Source organism: Cyrtonyx montezumae, unplaced genomic scaffold, assembly GCF_038088225.1.
Source record: "Cyrtonyx montezumae isolate F1298 unplaced genomic scaffold, pur_monq_1.0 scaffold_7, whole genome shotgun sequence".
NCBI lineage: Eukaryota > Metazoa > Chordata > Aves > Galliformes > Odontophoridae > Cyrtonyx > Cyrtonyx montezumae.
The window spans coordinates 27,582,139-27,596,768 of NW_027072078.1; the positions used below are offsets into that span (position 1 = coordinate 27,582,139).

Below are 14,630 nucleotides of genomic sequence, written 5' to 3' on the forward strand. Positions count from 1 at the left end.
AAAGGCAGCGCCTCATGGGCAGGCTTTGGGGAGGCCGCCCACTTCGGCGCTGGGCTTGGACATTGACCGACAACGGGGCGACCGGAGTGGGGGGCGGGGACAGAGCGCCTCTCAGCCAATCCTGCGGCTCGGCTTGTGCAGCGGAAGCATCACCTTTCGGATGTGATTGGTAAAACTGCGCAAGGGGGCGGGACCGAGGGAGAAACCCGGAAGTAACGGCTGCGGCCCTGCGGTAAGCTTGGGAGCTGTTCTTCCGGGGACTAGGGCGGCCGCCATTTGTCCGTGGGTGTGCGAGGGGGCGGTGGAGGTGGGACTGCTCACAGAGGGACGTGGGCTGCTAAAACAGAGCCGTGGGAGGTTCTGCTCTCTATTAAAGGAGTGTGAAGCACGTAGAGCCATTGTACATGCCTATCATTGGAAATGAACCCCGTTAATTGTACTGTGGTATTCCAGGAAAACTATTTGCACGAACGTGTGGGGAGGTCTTCACTCCTGAAAGGACAGGAGGAGGAACGTTGTGAAACGGCTCGGGGATTTTTTCAGGGTATTAAGCTTTGTACAACATAAGCATATTAAAAAGAGCATGAGTATGTTCCTTTAGAGCCCAAAGGTACTCACAGGTAGAATCACCTACAAGGCAAATAGTTCACTTGCACTCATCCCTGATGTCTGTTTAACGGAGTCGGGTGCTGCACTCCACAGTACACGTATGTGCTGGGGCTGCTTCATGTGCATTGCCAATAAAAGCCCAGGTAACTGCGTCAGGTTCTGTTACTGCTTCTGTAGCACTGCTAAAAGCGCAGTCCTGAGAGGCAGTGCTGCTCTGAACTGTCTCACTATGTTGTAGTCTCTCACCGAGGCTCACCCCCACCATGTTCCCCAGCTGTGCTCGTACACAGAGGAAGGTCAATAATTCCTCTCTTTGATGTTTTTCCAGGTTATTGAAAGTTAATTCTCATGTCAGCAGAAAGCTCAACCGTCACAGTTCGCCTTGTTCGCTCCTTTGAGCACCGGAATTTCAGGCCTGTGGTTTATCATGGAGTTAACTTGGATCAGACAGTGAAGCAGTTCATTGCTTTTGTGCAGAAGGGTAAGGGGTTGTTATTTATTTGCTTGTCCTTCTTGTTATCGCCCCTACACTAGAAGGCAAAGTGGAAAAAAATGTGGGAATTATATGACTTTGGTAGAGATGCCAGATTTCTATCTTGTCCCATGTGCTCTCCTCCCTTGGATGAGAGCTTCCACAGTTGGTGTGTCATGCCTGCATTTGAGTGCACTGCTCTGTCTGCCTAACTCCTCCAAGTGCTCCATCCTTTCTGACTGACAGACAAGGGCATTGCTACACTTGGCTCTATGCCTCAGGCTCCTTGAGAAATACTATTCAGAAATTAACTGGGGAAAATCAATAGACTTTACGGCCCTTTTGATCTGTAAGAGTTGCACCACTATGTGGAATGTGGGAATGAAAATCTGTTTGCTATTTGTGAAAAGAGAAGGAATTGTGAAAAATTGTTTTTGACACTGTGAGGTCTGCACGCTTGCTTCTGAGTTTCTGTCCTCATCTTGAGCTTTATGGTGCACATTTACTCTTCTGTGGGCCTTGTGTTTCCAGAGCCTGGTTGAAAGTGACGGCCTATCTAAAGCTGTTATCTACTAGCTTGGGTAGCAACTCATTAGTTAGGGTGTTAACTAATCTCACAGGTATATTTCTTCACATCTAAATGGAGACATTCAAAGTGTGCAGATCAACAGACTTTGATTTTTTTTGCACGTCAGCTTAAACAAGTCTGGAACTGTTGTAACTGATCACATTTGAGCAACTTCTGAGATGTTGCCCTGGGCCTCACAGCTGTACTGTATTTTCAGCAACTTCCTTACCTAAAGACAGTGATTGGCATGCTTAGATCCTAGGATGGTTTTAGAAAACTACAAGCACTTTCAGAACATATGGTACAGCTGCAGTTATAAAAAAGAAAATTAGAAAAAAAAGCAAAAAAAAAATCCAAAACTCTCTTGCTTTTGATGTGTGCACTATTGTAATTCATTGCTGAGACAAAACTGGTGTCTTGAGCCAGCTGTATTTCACAGATGGGTAGTACTGTTCCTGGTCCAAAATCCGTGTTTCCTTCCTGTTCTGTAATCTGTTTTGAAGGAGGAGTCTGAGATAAGTTTCTAAGCTACTGCTGGATTTTTGCTTTCAACCACATGGCTGCTAAGTACCTGATAGCAGGCGGGCCTTACAAGGCCCTGGTTAAATGCCTAGATGTCACTGGGGAGGCTGTGCCTTGCATGTGGCTAAAGAGTTAATTTTCTGTTTGGGTTCCTTGTTGTGACTGGTTAGCATAGCTGTGTTTACTGAACAGTTGGGAGTGATAGTTGTTAGGATGCTGCTGGTGTAAGGTAGTGAGAGATGCTGAACTTTGGACTGTGTGAACCATTAACAGGATGCTTCTGGCAGATTTTTGAAGGATCAAACTATCGTGATCATAACGTAATTGTATTGAATTGCTGTCTGCATGGATCATTCTGTTCAGAGGGGCTTCAAGCTTGAATGAAGTTAAGCCAATATGGACTAACTGTAGAATCTGAGCCAAAGGCTATATTTTAGTATTTAATACTGAAAGAGTTTCCTATGCTGAGGATTTAATTTGATGTCCAGGATGCGTGCACTGCACTCACGCATTACTGAAATTTAGAAGGATCACTTCATTTTAACTTTGTGATTTTGCTTTAACAGATGTACCTTCAAGAACAGGACTTCCTCCTCCTTTTAAAACTTATAAGTACGGTAGGTATTTTTTCTTGATTTGTCTCTAGCAAAATGTAGCTGTAATCTTTTATATCACTTTAGACAATTTAGGAGACAACTATTTTAGCATACTCATGCTGGTTGCAGTGCCTGCCTATGTTTGCTGCTCTTGCCTTTGGGATTATACCTTCAGGACCTGCAGAAGCTGACCATTATTTTGAGTTTCTGCATTCATCTTTGAATTAGGCTGCATGCTGTATGTTCTTTGCTAAGTGGTAGCAAAGTTTTTTGATGTTAATATTTCTGTTAGTTTTATAAGCATCTTTCAGCTCTGTTTTTACTTTACAGAGCAGCTTCTGACCTCAAACAGAACTACACTTTCAAAGCATTTATGCATATGTATTTCAGTATCTTTTTACTAATTGTGAGGTCAAAAAGGATCATGAAGCAGGCTCTTAAGGCAGGAGAAGGAAAATGTGTAAAGCTCATATTCTTAAATAATTTACATAATATGAGGAACTTTGCTCAGGGTAGATAAGAAAGTTCTTAAAATACAGCTGACAGAGTGAAATAACCTGGTATCAAATTTAGACTGAATCTATCCTCCAATGTAAAACTATGTTTGTGTTTCTTTGCATGAAGCCTTGCATGATTGTGTGCCATTATCTGTGTGGGATAGAACATTCTTCCAAAATAAACTAAATTATTTCAATTCTTGGATTGTGGTAACTCAGACATCAGTCACATACCTTCTCCTCAGTTCAACAGTTTTGAAATTTCCCTTGGAGATTTGCTACAAGTGATCATCTGTCTCCCATATTTTGGAGTTACACGCTTCTTTCTCTTCAGTGATTCAAAGAACTGACTGAGGAATGTACTTAATGCATGCAAATAGCAGTTGACTCTATTGGCCTATTAAAAAAAAAAGCCAAGCATTTCATTGTGTTCTTGCAGATAGCAGATGGTATGAGATGAAAACAGAAGTTAGGGGTTAAGATTTACAATTGTCAGCGTCAAGGAGTTGAATATTATTGTTTTGACGTCCTAAAATCTATACAGCTGCAACTTTGAATTTGGAGGTGCTCTTCTTCCCCCGATATCTTCTGCTTTGCGTGGATGAGGGAGTCCCATCTAGGGCTGCAGTTACCTGCCTGATGCTGCCTGTCCTTGCTGTTAGTTCTTTCATCACTTAAAGTTTTGCCCAAAGCGTATGTTGTGGCTGAGAACCTGATGGTGCTGCGTAGGACTGAGCATAATGCAGGTAAAAAACATTGCAGAACTTTATAACCTGTTAGACAGGTCAGAGGGGACCTATTTCTGGGGGATGGTGCCAGCTATGCTGAAATTCTCACACAGAAAAAAATCAAGCCCAAGTTCCTCACCTTCCTTGTAGGCTGTCAATTTTCCCTCTAGGTTTGTAATTTTGGCATCCCTTGTGTGCTCTCCTATCTCTGTTGTATTTTGGTGATGAAAGAGCAGTAAGACTTTTGCATGAATAGTACTAGTAGGAATTGCATTTTTTTTCTACTTTGTTTGGTAGTGCCAGAAGTCTCAGTTAGACCTGATTGTTTCTCATCTTAACTGCTTTGGCTTTCACCTCTCCAGAATCTAGCAGCTTTTCATTCTCTTGATCTCATATATTCCATCATCGCCTTTTTCCTTACAGTTTGGTACTCTAACTTTTATCTCTGCTTATGACTTTCAGATTTCCTCTTTGTATTTTGGTACACATTTTTCTTGTATTTAGAGAAAAGTTCTAGGCCATCTTCTCAGCTTCTTACCCTGCTGTTATCTCCTTTTCACTGACAACACTGGCCTAAGTGCCATCTTGTCTCATACACAGCTTCTCCACTTTTTCCCCCCATAAATATGGAACAGTATGGTTGATATTTCAGAGACAGAAGGCCGCTTCATTTCGATTGCCATGAAGGATCCATTACCAGAAAAGATAAAAAATCTGGGAACACGAGTGAAACTAAATTGTGATGAAACAGCAAAAGCAATTGAGAGAATGTAGCTAGGAAGAGACTGCAGTTTCATCTATGTGACAGTTAGAGAAAGCATTTAATAGCTCAAATGAGAACACAAAGATGTAAGTAAAATACAGACAATAGAACGACAAAATACAGACAATTCAGAGAACGACTGTGCCAAGAGCAGTTGAAATGTGCCAAAGTAGATCTAGAAGCTTAAAACTCAGAGGATTATATTTGCTGTGGTAGAATGGTTTCATAAAAACTGAATGTTTTTGCTGTGATTACCTAGTCTTTTTGCAATGCTTTAATGCAACACTGCACAGAAGTATCACAGGTAAATAAAATAGGGTGTAGAAAGGAAGGAGAAGTTGTGCATTTTAATGGAGAAAGAACTTGCTCAACGCACCGTCTACCATGGATGCTTTCTTCATGGGAAGAAAGACTTTGAGGAATGATTCAAAGTGGTCAGGTTACTGTGTCTTCATCACTTGCTTCCTACCCACTTAGCTGTGGTAGCTGCCAGCATATTAATGCTGTTTGTCCTGCCCCAATTAAACGTAAAACCTGTTCAGTTAGAACACCCTAACTGGCATTTTATTTGACATATGTATATTTTGCTGGCAGTTGGGATGGCTACTTAGTTATTGTAATTCAGGCAGTAGACAGAAGCCCAATAAGTTGTGGTGACTTACTTCTGGAATGACTGGTTTAAGGCTGGCTGCAGGATCAGGAAATCAAAAGGTTTCCTCTTCCAAACTGAATACGTACAATTGTTAATAATAAAGAATTTTTTCAATCATACCCTTTTGTTACTTTTTTCTTCCCTAAGTATAATTTTCAGGGTTGCCTGCATATTAAGCCCTATTTTAAGAAAACCTGTTTTCTTTCAGATACAATGAAGATTATTCACCAAGCTCACAAATCTAAGGTACGGCTATTAGCTGCTTTCTTCCCCTTTTACCTGCTTTAATGCAGTCAGACCTCTGCACTGTAGAACAAGACTGGAACAGACAGTAAATTCTTATCTTTGTGTTCTGGTTCTCTAATTTTAGACTGGTGATCTAGTAGTGAGTTTGGAAGACGATGACCAACTGATTTTGAAAGAAGGCAGTACACTGAAAGCAGCTGGAGTAGGTATGAGAACACTTATATTGACTGAAGGTGGTGTTCATTGTGGTTGTCATTAAACTGATAACTGGCTGATTATGTTTGGATAGCCTGCTGAAAAGTAAATGGTATTCCTGGTGCTCTTTACACTACTTGATAATTATTCTGTGAAGAAGGCAGGATAATATACATTCAAATCACTGAACTGAGGGCAGCAGGTATCTGCACTCCAAATGTTCAGAATGCAAATTGTGATTTTAGAAGGTATGCTTATAATTCTGCAGAGAGTAATTTTAAATGATTGGCAGATAGGTTATTAGTACCGTGTCTGCTTAGTCTTATCAGTAACATTTAAACTGATGTTTTGGTTAGTTATGTAAGTAGTGGAACCAATATGGAATAATGAAATAAGATTAGATTTATTTTATGTGCAACATACAGCTCTTCATAGTCAGATTGCTTAGGAAAGCTCAAGTAATGTCATTTAGGGAATGTGCTGAACATAGCATGAAGTTGAAGCTTGACCTGATTTCTCACATTTTGACAGGGGATTGCATATAGGGCATGTCATTTGGTAATAATGTAAAGAAATGTCTGTCATGATGAAATTGATGGTCCCTGGATGTCCTTTGGGCTTCTCATAAATGTGGCTGAATGACTTTGTGTCAGCAGGGCACTTCAGGGAATGCAGTTGCATTCCACCTTCATATGGACACTTGCTCTTTCGATTGTGATTTGCCTAGCTGTGGTGCTTAACTCCCTGCACTCTAAGTGCAGAGGTGTCAAAGAAAGCTCCCTCCTCCTCCAGAAGCCCTCTGATTGCTTCCCAGAAATATATTTTTTTCCTCTCATGGGTCTCTTGGCTCTTTTGTCTCATATGGTCTTAAAGGTTTCAAGGAATGGAACTTCTGCCATTTGGCCATTTACTGTTTTTTATGTCATATGGGGGGGGTCTCTCTAATGTTTTTCTCTACACCTCCCTCAGCATACCTTTCCCAAGTGTTGCCATCTTTTCTTAAACTAAACCAGAAATTTTCATGAGGGAGAAAAATAGTTCCTCAGGAAGGAGGATTACTGGCACTCAAGCCTTGAAGATTAGTAATCTAGCAAAGCAGAAGCTTCATTTAAGCATGATTCTTATCTACCTAAGATGTAAGAGGCAGTACAGCTCAGGAAAGGGACTGATGACAGCACTAGATGTTACATTAGAGCTGGCATTATCCAGAGCTGTCCACATTCAAAAAGACATTGACAAATACTTGCATGCATCTTTGTAACTAGAGTTGTAGCTACAACAGTGAAACAGTTCAATGTGATCTCAAAACAAGCATCAAAACATCAAAGTAAATACTGTACTGAGCTGACTGCTCTGTGCCTGTGTACAAAGAGTTGGGTGGCTTACAAAGAGAAGGAAACAATTTTGGCCACTATACAATTTTGATATGTTGCAGCATACCTTGACCAGAAAATTAGCTAAATTGGGCATGGGGTCTTTGTAGTGAAATCTCAAAGCAATCCTGCCATGAGAAGTGGAAGATAGGGAACCAGGAAAGTGAAGCATAATGCATGCACCATTAGTTGTCATTTTGTACATTGATATCAGTAAGACTTGAACCCTCCTATTGACATATTATGTTTTTTCCCTTACCTGGTTTGGATTAAGATCTTCTAGAATAAAACAGGTTGTTAGAAAACTTGGTGGAGACTTGCAATAGATCATTCTTGGCACTTTAAAGGGTTGACTAGAAGAGTTAGAAGTTATGAGGACATTAGATAAGTATCCTTAGAAAAGCCTCTGTGGTCGTGGTTATTACAACAATGATTTAGTCAGCAAAGTTAAAGCTTGCATGTTTGGTTTTTTTTTTTAGAGTGGAGTATGCAAATAAGGCATTGAGTATTCATTGCAAACAGTCTTGTCTATTTTCTAGTCGAAATTCTAAAACCCCTCTGCTTTTTCTTTTTTAAAGGCAAGCAGTCTTCATTAACTCCAGGTTTAATTTATAAAACGAGCATAGAACTTATTGGCTCAGCACCTTAGAAATCCACATTTAATAATTGTGAAGGCTTTCCATCAGATTTGTCTCTGTTCTGAATTAGTAATGCTGCTGACTTACTGTTTTAGAAGAGGAAGTCCTTGACCTACTGAGTTGAAAGAATTGTGACTGCTCTGAACCTTTGTGGGTCCTTTAGCACTGCCATATCCCCTGTGAATAATTAGAGGTATTTGAAGGTATTGCTGGAGAAGCCAATTTGTGTCTTTCACTTTGCATATTGTTGAAGCCTCATGAATTAATCATCAGCAGGGCAAAAAATTAACTTCTTCAGACACACATTTTGATGGGTCATGAGGGAGAATGTAAAGTGATCTGTAAAATATTCTACTGATCCTCTAAGTATTAGATTATTACACCTACAGGCTAATTTCATAGAAGAAAATAGTTTCTTTTTCTTCCCTAAAAGACAGATACACAAAAAAGAGTAAGTTACACTTCATTATTTTCCTGGCACGTGAAGGCATTAGAAATGCAATCACTTAATTTGCTGAATGCAACACAGATAATTCTGTAGTCTACATTAAACAAAACTTGAGAATCTTGTTTATGTACTTCTGTGTATTCAGCTTTGCATTCTTATAGAAGAGTGAAGCTGCACATTTAGTACTGGAAGGAGGAAAGTGCTTGGTGATTTATAATTGTCTTTGACCAGGAAGTCACCGATTGTCTTCTGAGGTTCCAAACAGCTGCTTGTTGGTGGTGGCTCATTGACTGGTGTGTTAAATCTTTAATTTTTTATTTGTTCTAGCAAATGAGACCGAATTAGCATTCTTCTGTGAGGAAGATTACAGGAACTACAAAGCTAATCCTGTTTCGGCCTGGTGAAGATCCCAAGAGACTGTTTTGTTTTCCCATACTTGTTGTAAATCCTCCTTGCCCTGCTTAATGACTTTTTCTTTAAAAGATCAATAAATCCTTGAGGATTGCTTTGCAAACAGTGCAATTCCCTTCCTATAGAAATTAATTTCTGCCAATATGCTGAGACTGAGAGAGGAAAGACTGGGGGACGTGCATTGCTTTTTTTTCCCCCTTTCATATTTCTTTTCCCTTTGCTTGTCTTTCACAATGGAGGCTGTGCAAATGCTCTGACCTGTGGCACACATTCTTGGTATGATCCTGCAGTATAATGTCAGCTCCATATTGAGATTATACACCACACAGTAAAACCCCCTCTTAGCAGTAACTTCTAATGAAAATGGAATCTTTTTGTGACTGTTTTAGAGAGCTTGACAGGAGAATCTCTGTGTTTCAAGTAACAGATTTACTCCATTCACTTTGTTTGGGCTCTTTTGTTTGAGTGGTGCAGGCAGGCAAGCATTTTGGGCTCTCTGCTGGTGAAAGCTTTCTTTTATACTTTCTCCCAGCCCTCTTTAGCATGCTGAAACAGACTGTGCAGAGGTCTTTTGTGTTCCAGGATCAGCTTACTTGTTACTACATTGCTTCATGAGGATACCTTCTCATCCGAGGTAGCAACCTGAGTTCTGCCAGGGCTTCACTATAGAAATAGCAGTCGGTCATTGTTCCAAGTAGTCTCAAGGAGCAGGGTCTCAGTTTTAAAAATAAAACCCAAATGATTGAATTTTTGCATGGAAAAGCCCAGCCTGCACAACAGATGTCTGAAAGAGTGGGATTGATTCTTTCCTGCTTTCCAAGTACCAAATGCTCTGTTGCTATCTGTTAGTTCTTGGTAATTCCAGACTTTCCTAGAATTAACCAAATTAAGAATGGCTAAATTAAGAACAAACAGTCTTGCATCTGGTTTAGAGAGACAGTTACAAAACTGCTTTCAAGGGGTTTGCCAGGATGGGACTGTATCTTTAAGCCTCGCTTCACTGAGATAGAAGAGATTCTGGCTCTCTGCCTTTGCTCTGCTAAGTCAAATGAGACCTTATGCAATTGCTTTAGGCCCATGCGTCTATCTTCAGTTCTGGGTCAGAGCTGACAACACCATTTCCACTAGAGACTCTCCAGAGAAGTAAGCTTACAGTTTCCTAGAGCTTTGATTGTTATTTTTTTATTGACATAATAGCAAAAGCAGATGTATGAGTTCCAAAGCTTCTAAATAAAAGTTCTTTTTGCTTTAGATGTAGGGCCAATGCATTGTTCCCACCTCATTTTCTTCATCTTTCCTGACAACTCTGTAGATCAGACTGGAGACCTTTCAGGTAGCTGCTATTACTTAATGTAAAGCAATAGAAAGTGCAACAAGACAGCAAAGCAACAAGATCCCAGACCACAGCAAGTAAGGATCCACTCAGACTTGACAGAAATAGCCACAGAGAATAAGAGAAAAAAACTGCTTACCTTCAGAAGGCCTGTATAGTCCTCAGGTAGGCATGGATCTCCAAACTAGAAGCCCTTGCCTGCACCCTACCAACCCTTAAATGAGGTTTGAGAAGGGATGGAGCCAGGATCCACCCCTTCTGGTCACTCAGGAGCATTATGTGCACCTGAGCTCCCCTGGGTTGCCCCTGCATTCCCACCAGGTGCTCAATCACTGGTTCAGGCCATTAACTTATTGCTTCAGATAGAGTTATTCTCTTGTGAAAGAGGTCTGCCATATTGTCTACTATTAAAAAGGAGATTGTATCTATGTCTTGTAAGCAGACCTATATCACTCTTGGCACTGAAACGTTGATGTGTGTGCTCTAATGAATTTATGGAGAAAGTTTAACATGTCTCTCATCTTTCAGTCCAGACCTCCTTTCTCTTGCTGGTCCCCAGTCTCCAGATGAGTTTTGTTCTGCCAGATCTACAGTACTGATTGTAGCTGTGTGGGAAGTAGATGGCATACTGAAGGGAGCGGTGTCTTGGACAGTGATGACTTTCAGCATCCTCAGGCTCTTTGAGCAAAGATTGCCACTGCTCTGCTTCTGTTGTGGGAATTTTAATTTGGTCTCCAACCCTTTCGGACAGAATTGAATTGGTTTTGTGATCCCTTCTCTTTAAGGCATTGATGTTTGAAAATTACCAAATGTCAGTGTCCTTTCTATAGTTACAGCGAGTACAGTTAGAGGAGTTCAGTGTGACACTGAGTGTGTTGTAGTGAAGGAGCAATTCTACAACATCAGCAAGAAAACTGTAAATGCTTTAGTGCAGACAAATAATTGTGTCTGTCACTCCGGAGTTTCTCTTTCCAAGGGAAGAGTTAAAGCAGTGCTTTGTACTCTGTACTCTCTGGCAGTGGCACTTCATGCACTCCTTTCTGCAGCAGCACAAAAGAGCCTTTTGCAATGTCCTCAATGACCATCTTGTAAACTGGATTCTCCCTGAAGTGAGCTTCTACTTTTTAAAATAATACTTCTTACAAAACAAACAAACAAAACCAAAGTGTCCTCAAGCCACCACAAAACCATAGATCATAACAGAGAGCTTTTTAAGATGGATTCTGTTCAATACTTTGGGTGGGATATGGTATAGCAGTTTTTGTCCTTGTATCAAAATGGGTTGATTCCAAGGGACTGTACACTGAATGAAATCTGGGAACACTGGCTAAATTACCAAAGACTGTTGCCTGTGTTGTTATGAAATCCTCTCTATATTAAAGGAAACCACCCACACAGTTGATACCATGCTTTGTTAACCTGGCAGAGGCCTTAAACAGCATTAGTTCATGATTACTGTTGATTACAGGTGACTGCTCCACGATGTATAGTGGGATAGATTGCATAACTTTACTGTTATTCTTAGACATTGGGGCGTTAATAAGGACTGATCTTACGTTATGATGTCCTTGGACCATTTCACCATCCTTTTTATTAACAAAAAGAGCAGTATCCAGGGTGGATGCTGAACTAAGAGGCATCTTCTCCTTGGTTATAGAAGTGTAACAGGGGAAAGTGGCCAAACTAGAAGTTGGGGAACTACAATGCTTCTTAGAGAACCAAGACCACTTCAGAGTCTGGAGTTTAGGTTAGGAGGCATGGATGAATAGCTGCTAAAAGGGAAGAGAGGAAATTGGGAAAGGAATTGTAATGAGCAGGAAGAAGAGGTAACTGTAAGTGAGCAAACACAGAAAATCTTGAATATACAGCTCTTGTGGCTTATATATACACTAAAATAGTGCCACTTTTTATACCACTAAGGATATGAAAATAGTATTTTTAAATCATTACGCATTTCAATTATTTTTTTAGAACTGAATGCAGAAATTCTTTATTTTTTTTTCTGACATATATTGTACTTCCTGCATGCAGCTGCTTTTGTGTAGTTTTCTGTCTGGATGTAGTCAAGTTGCTCCTTGAAGATGCAAGAGCAAAGAACTTGTTGGCACAGCTGAATGAAATGCTGCCAGTGACACAGAAGAGTCCTCAGAGATCACCACTGTGAAAGTCGGGGAACTGCTTTATCTGATGAAAATGTTCTTAGAGTTGATCCTGAGATAAGCTGTAAGCTGTGATATTTCTCTTTCATTCTGAGTATTCAGCACATCCCCATGGATCGTTCACTTAAAAATGAACTTGCAGGTCACAGTCCATCACTTGACACAGTGATGACAGGACATTAGTGGTTTCTGTCCTTGGGAGCTAAGAAATCCCGAATGTTCAAAGAACAAGAATGGGAAAACAGAACATCTGATACTCATTCTTGGTCTTGTAAGGCTGATATGATCTTGGCTTCAGAGGCACTGGCAGCTGGCTGGAGGCATTAAAAATGCTTAAGGCAAGTGCATGCTTCTGCTTATTGAACAATCTGTTGGACTGAGCTCAGCCTTGCTGACTGGCACCACTTGGCACCAGATCTTCCTTCCAGGATTTCCTTCTTGTAGTACTACTGCAGGGCAAGGATTTGCAAATGAGTAATGAGTCAACCAAATACGGCCAGCAGATAATTTTGCCACTCTTCACATTAACAAGGCACTGATTTTTTTCCTGCTACATACTTTCCCACCATGATGTTGGAGAAGCAGACACGCTTTGTTTGTTTTCCCTGCCACTTCCCCATTTGTGCTGCCATCTCTGCTTATTTACAATATGTTAGTGGTTTAGAGCTATGCAATAGAAGTGCTATCTGTGGAAGTGAATACACATTTTTAAATTAGTGAAGGAATATCCTTTGAAATAAAGAAGAGACCTCTGTGGTGTAGCCAATTGTGCGCAACAAAGGATCTTTTGTTGCTTTACGAGAGGACTTGCACAGGACTGCACTGCCCACTGGTCAGTGAAAACAAAAATGTTTTTATTATAATGGTTTGTATCTTAGAAGGAAACAGGAGAAAGGTCGTGTGAGAGATGCAAAACTCAATAAAAAACTGGGACCTATTGCCATAGACCATCTCTGACGGCGGGGAAAGCCACCAGATGTCAGCACAGCCTGCTCTTTCATTCTCCAGAACCCGTGTAAGCCAAGAGATAGTGAATATTTAGGAAGAGTGCTTATCTGTGAATTGGTTTAGCCCGCAAAAGTCTGTGCTAGGGCTCTGATGATGAAAGCTGAGACTTTCCTTGCGGAAAGTGTTTCTTTTTATATTAAAATCAAAGAGCGGCAAATTGAACTGGTATCAGTGCTTAAATTCCTCTTGTTAGAGAGCATCCTTTGCAGAGCCAGTTCCAGCGTGTCTAAATCTTTGCATGCTGTGAGGAGGCATTTGCAGAACATTCATTTGAGGAATTGTCTGGAAAAGATCAGTGTTAATTTGCTGAGGTTTTGTAAAGTAGGCTTTAAATATGCCATTTTTTTTTTAAACACAAGGAAAACCACCTGGAACAGTCACACATGCAAAGCAGAGCAAAAATCCAGCAACACAGCTTAAGCACACAACAAATGTGTCCTCCACGCTTCTGACTCTAAGCTCCTACTATTCCTTTTAGGGCAAGGGATGAAGAGAACTTTGCACTGTGCCACGCTTTCTGAGCTGTGATGGGTTGAGATGGGAGATGAGTTTTGGAGCCCAAACCCAAACACTGTGCAGAGCATTATGCTTTGAATGATTGAAGCATGCATAAATGCCACCTGATTGCAAGGGTGCCTGCTGTGTGTGTGGTGCAGGGTGCCTGGGAGGTGTTGTTCCCACTTCTCCTCCTGCACAGCACCTGGCTGTGCTTCGCTGAGAGCTCCCCTTGAAGCCTGGCAGATGGCTGAAGAGCAGAGGTGGGTGGGTGTTCAGGCTGGTGATGGAGCATAAAAGTCATGTCTTCCTGCAGGTATATTTCTGATCAGATACGGATTGTATTTTTGTTTGCTGACTTCTCTTTCTCTGCCAGCAATAGGTTAATCTCTTTGCGGTAGGCCAAAAGTGAGCCAGAAGTGTGAGTTTCTGTGGGTGGTGAGCACATTCAAGAGCTCAGTATGACAGTGTGGGTTAAGAATAGAATTTATCTTTGTGTGTCCAGTTCTGCCCTCTGGCAGGTGACACAGTGCTGTGTACCAGGAATGGCAGCAAGGACCGCAGAGCATGTCTGTCTGCTCTCATTTCACATCTCGGAAAGGTTTAATCCTGCTTTCCAGGGAGTCAATAGGCCCAATGGCCCAACATAAGAAATCATGTTCACAGTGTGTTAATTTTCTCTTTGTTCTAACCTTCAAACATAATCTTTAAGGGCAGTTTGGGAAGCCTCTTTGCTTTCATGGATTGGGATGATTTAAGTGGAAGGTATGGCAGCAGTCTGTTTTTGACCAGACTTTGAGGTCACACCTTTGGCTCTGTGCATGCATTTGGCATCCACCCAACTGGAGCACATCTGTTGCTTTTAGAGTCAAATCAGCAGTCTAGAAGTGGCAGCCTCATATCCTAACAGTATTATG

General features: G+C 41.1%; 1 protein-coding gene across 2 annotated transcripts in view; it reads left to right on the top strand.

The window, feature by feature from the left end:
• The first annotated feature begins 165 nt into the window (after positions 1-165).
• CUNH2orf76 (chromosome unknown C2orf76 homolog) overlaps positions 166-14,630 on the top strand; it is a 33,371-nt gene continuing 18,906 nt past the window's right edge. Inside the window, exons 1-6 of one of the 2 annotated variants that reach the window (XM_065750934.1) lie at positions 166-232; positions 938-1,090; positions 2,738-2,788; positions 5,616-5,653; positions 5,778-5,859; positions 8,635-9,268. In XM_065750934.1, the coding sequence (XP_065607006.1) occupies positions 958-1,090; positions 2,738-2,788; positions 5,616-5,653; positions 5,778-5,859; positions 8,635-8,711 (381 nt within the window). In that variant the 5' untranslated portion in view covers positions 166-232; positions 938-957 and the 3' untranslated portion in view covers positions 8,712-9,268. Of the gene's footprint in view, positions 233-937; positions 1,091-2,737; positions 2,789-5,615; positions 5,654-5,777; positions 5,860-8,634; positions 9,269-14,630 lie in introns of those variants that run through there. The other variant, XM_065750935.1, reaches the window with a different exon arrangement.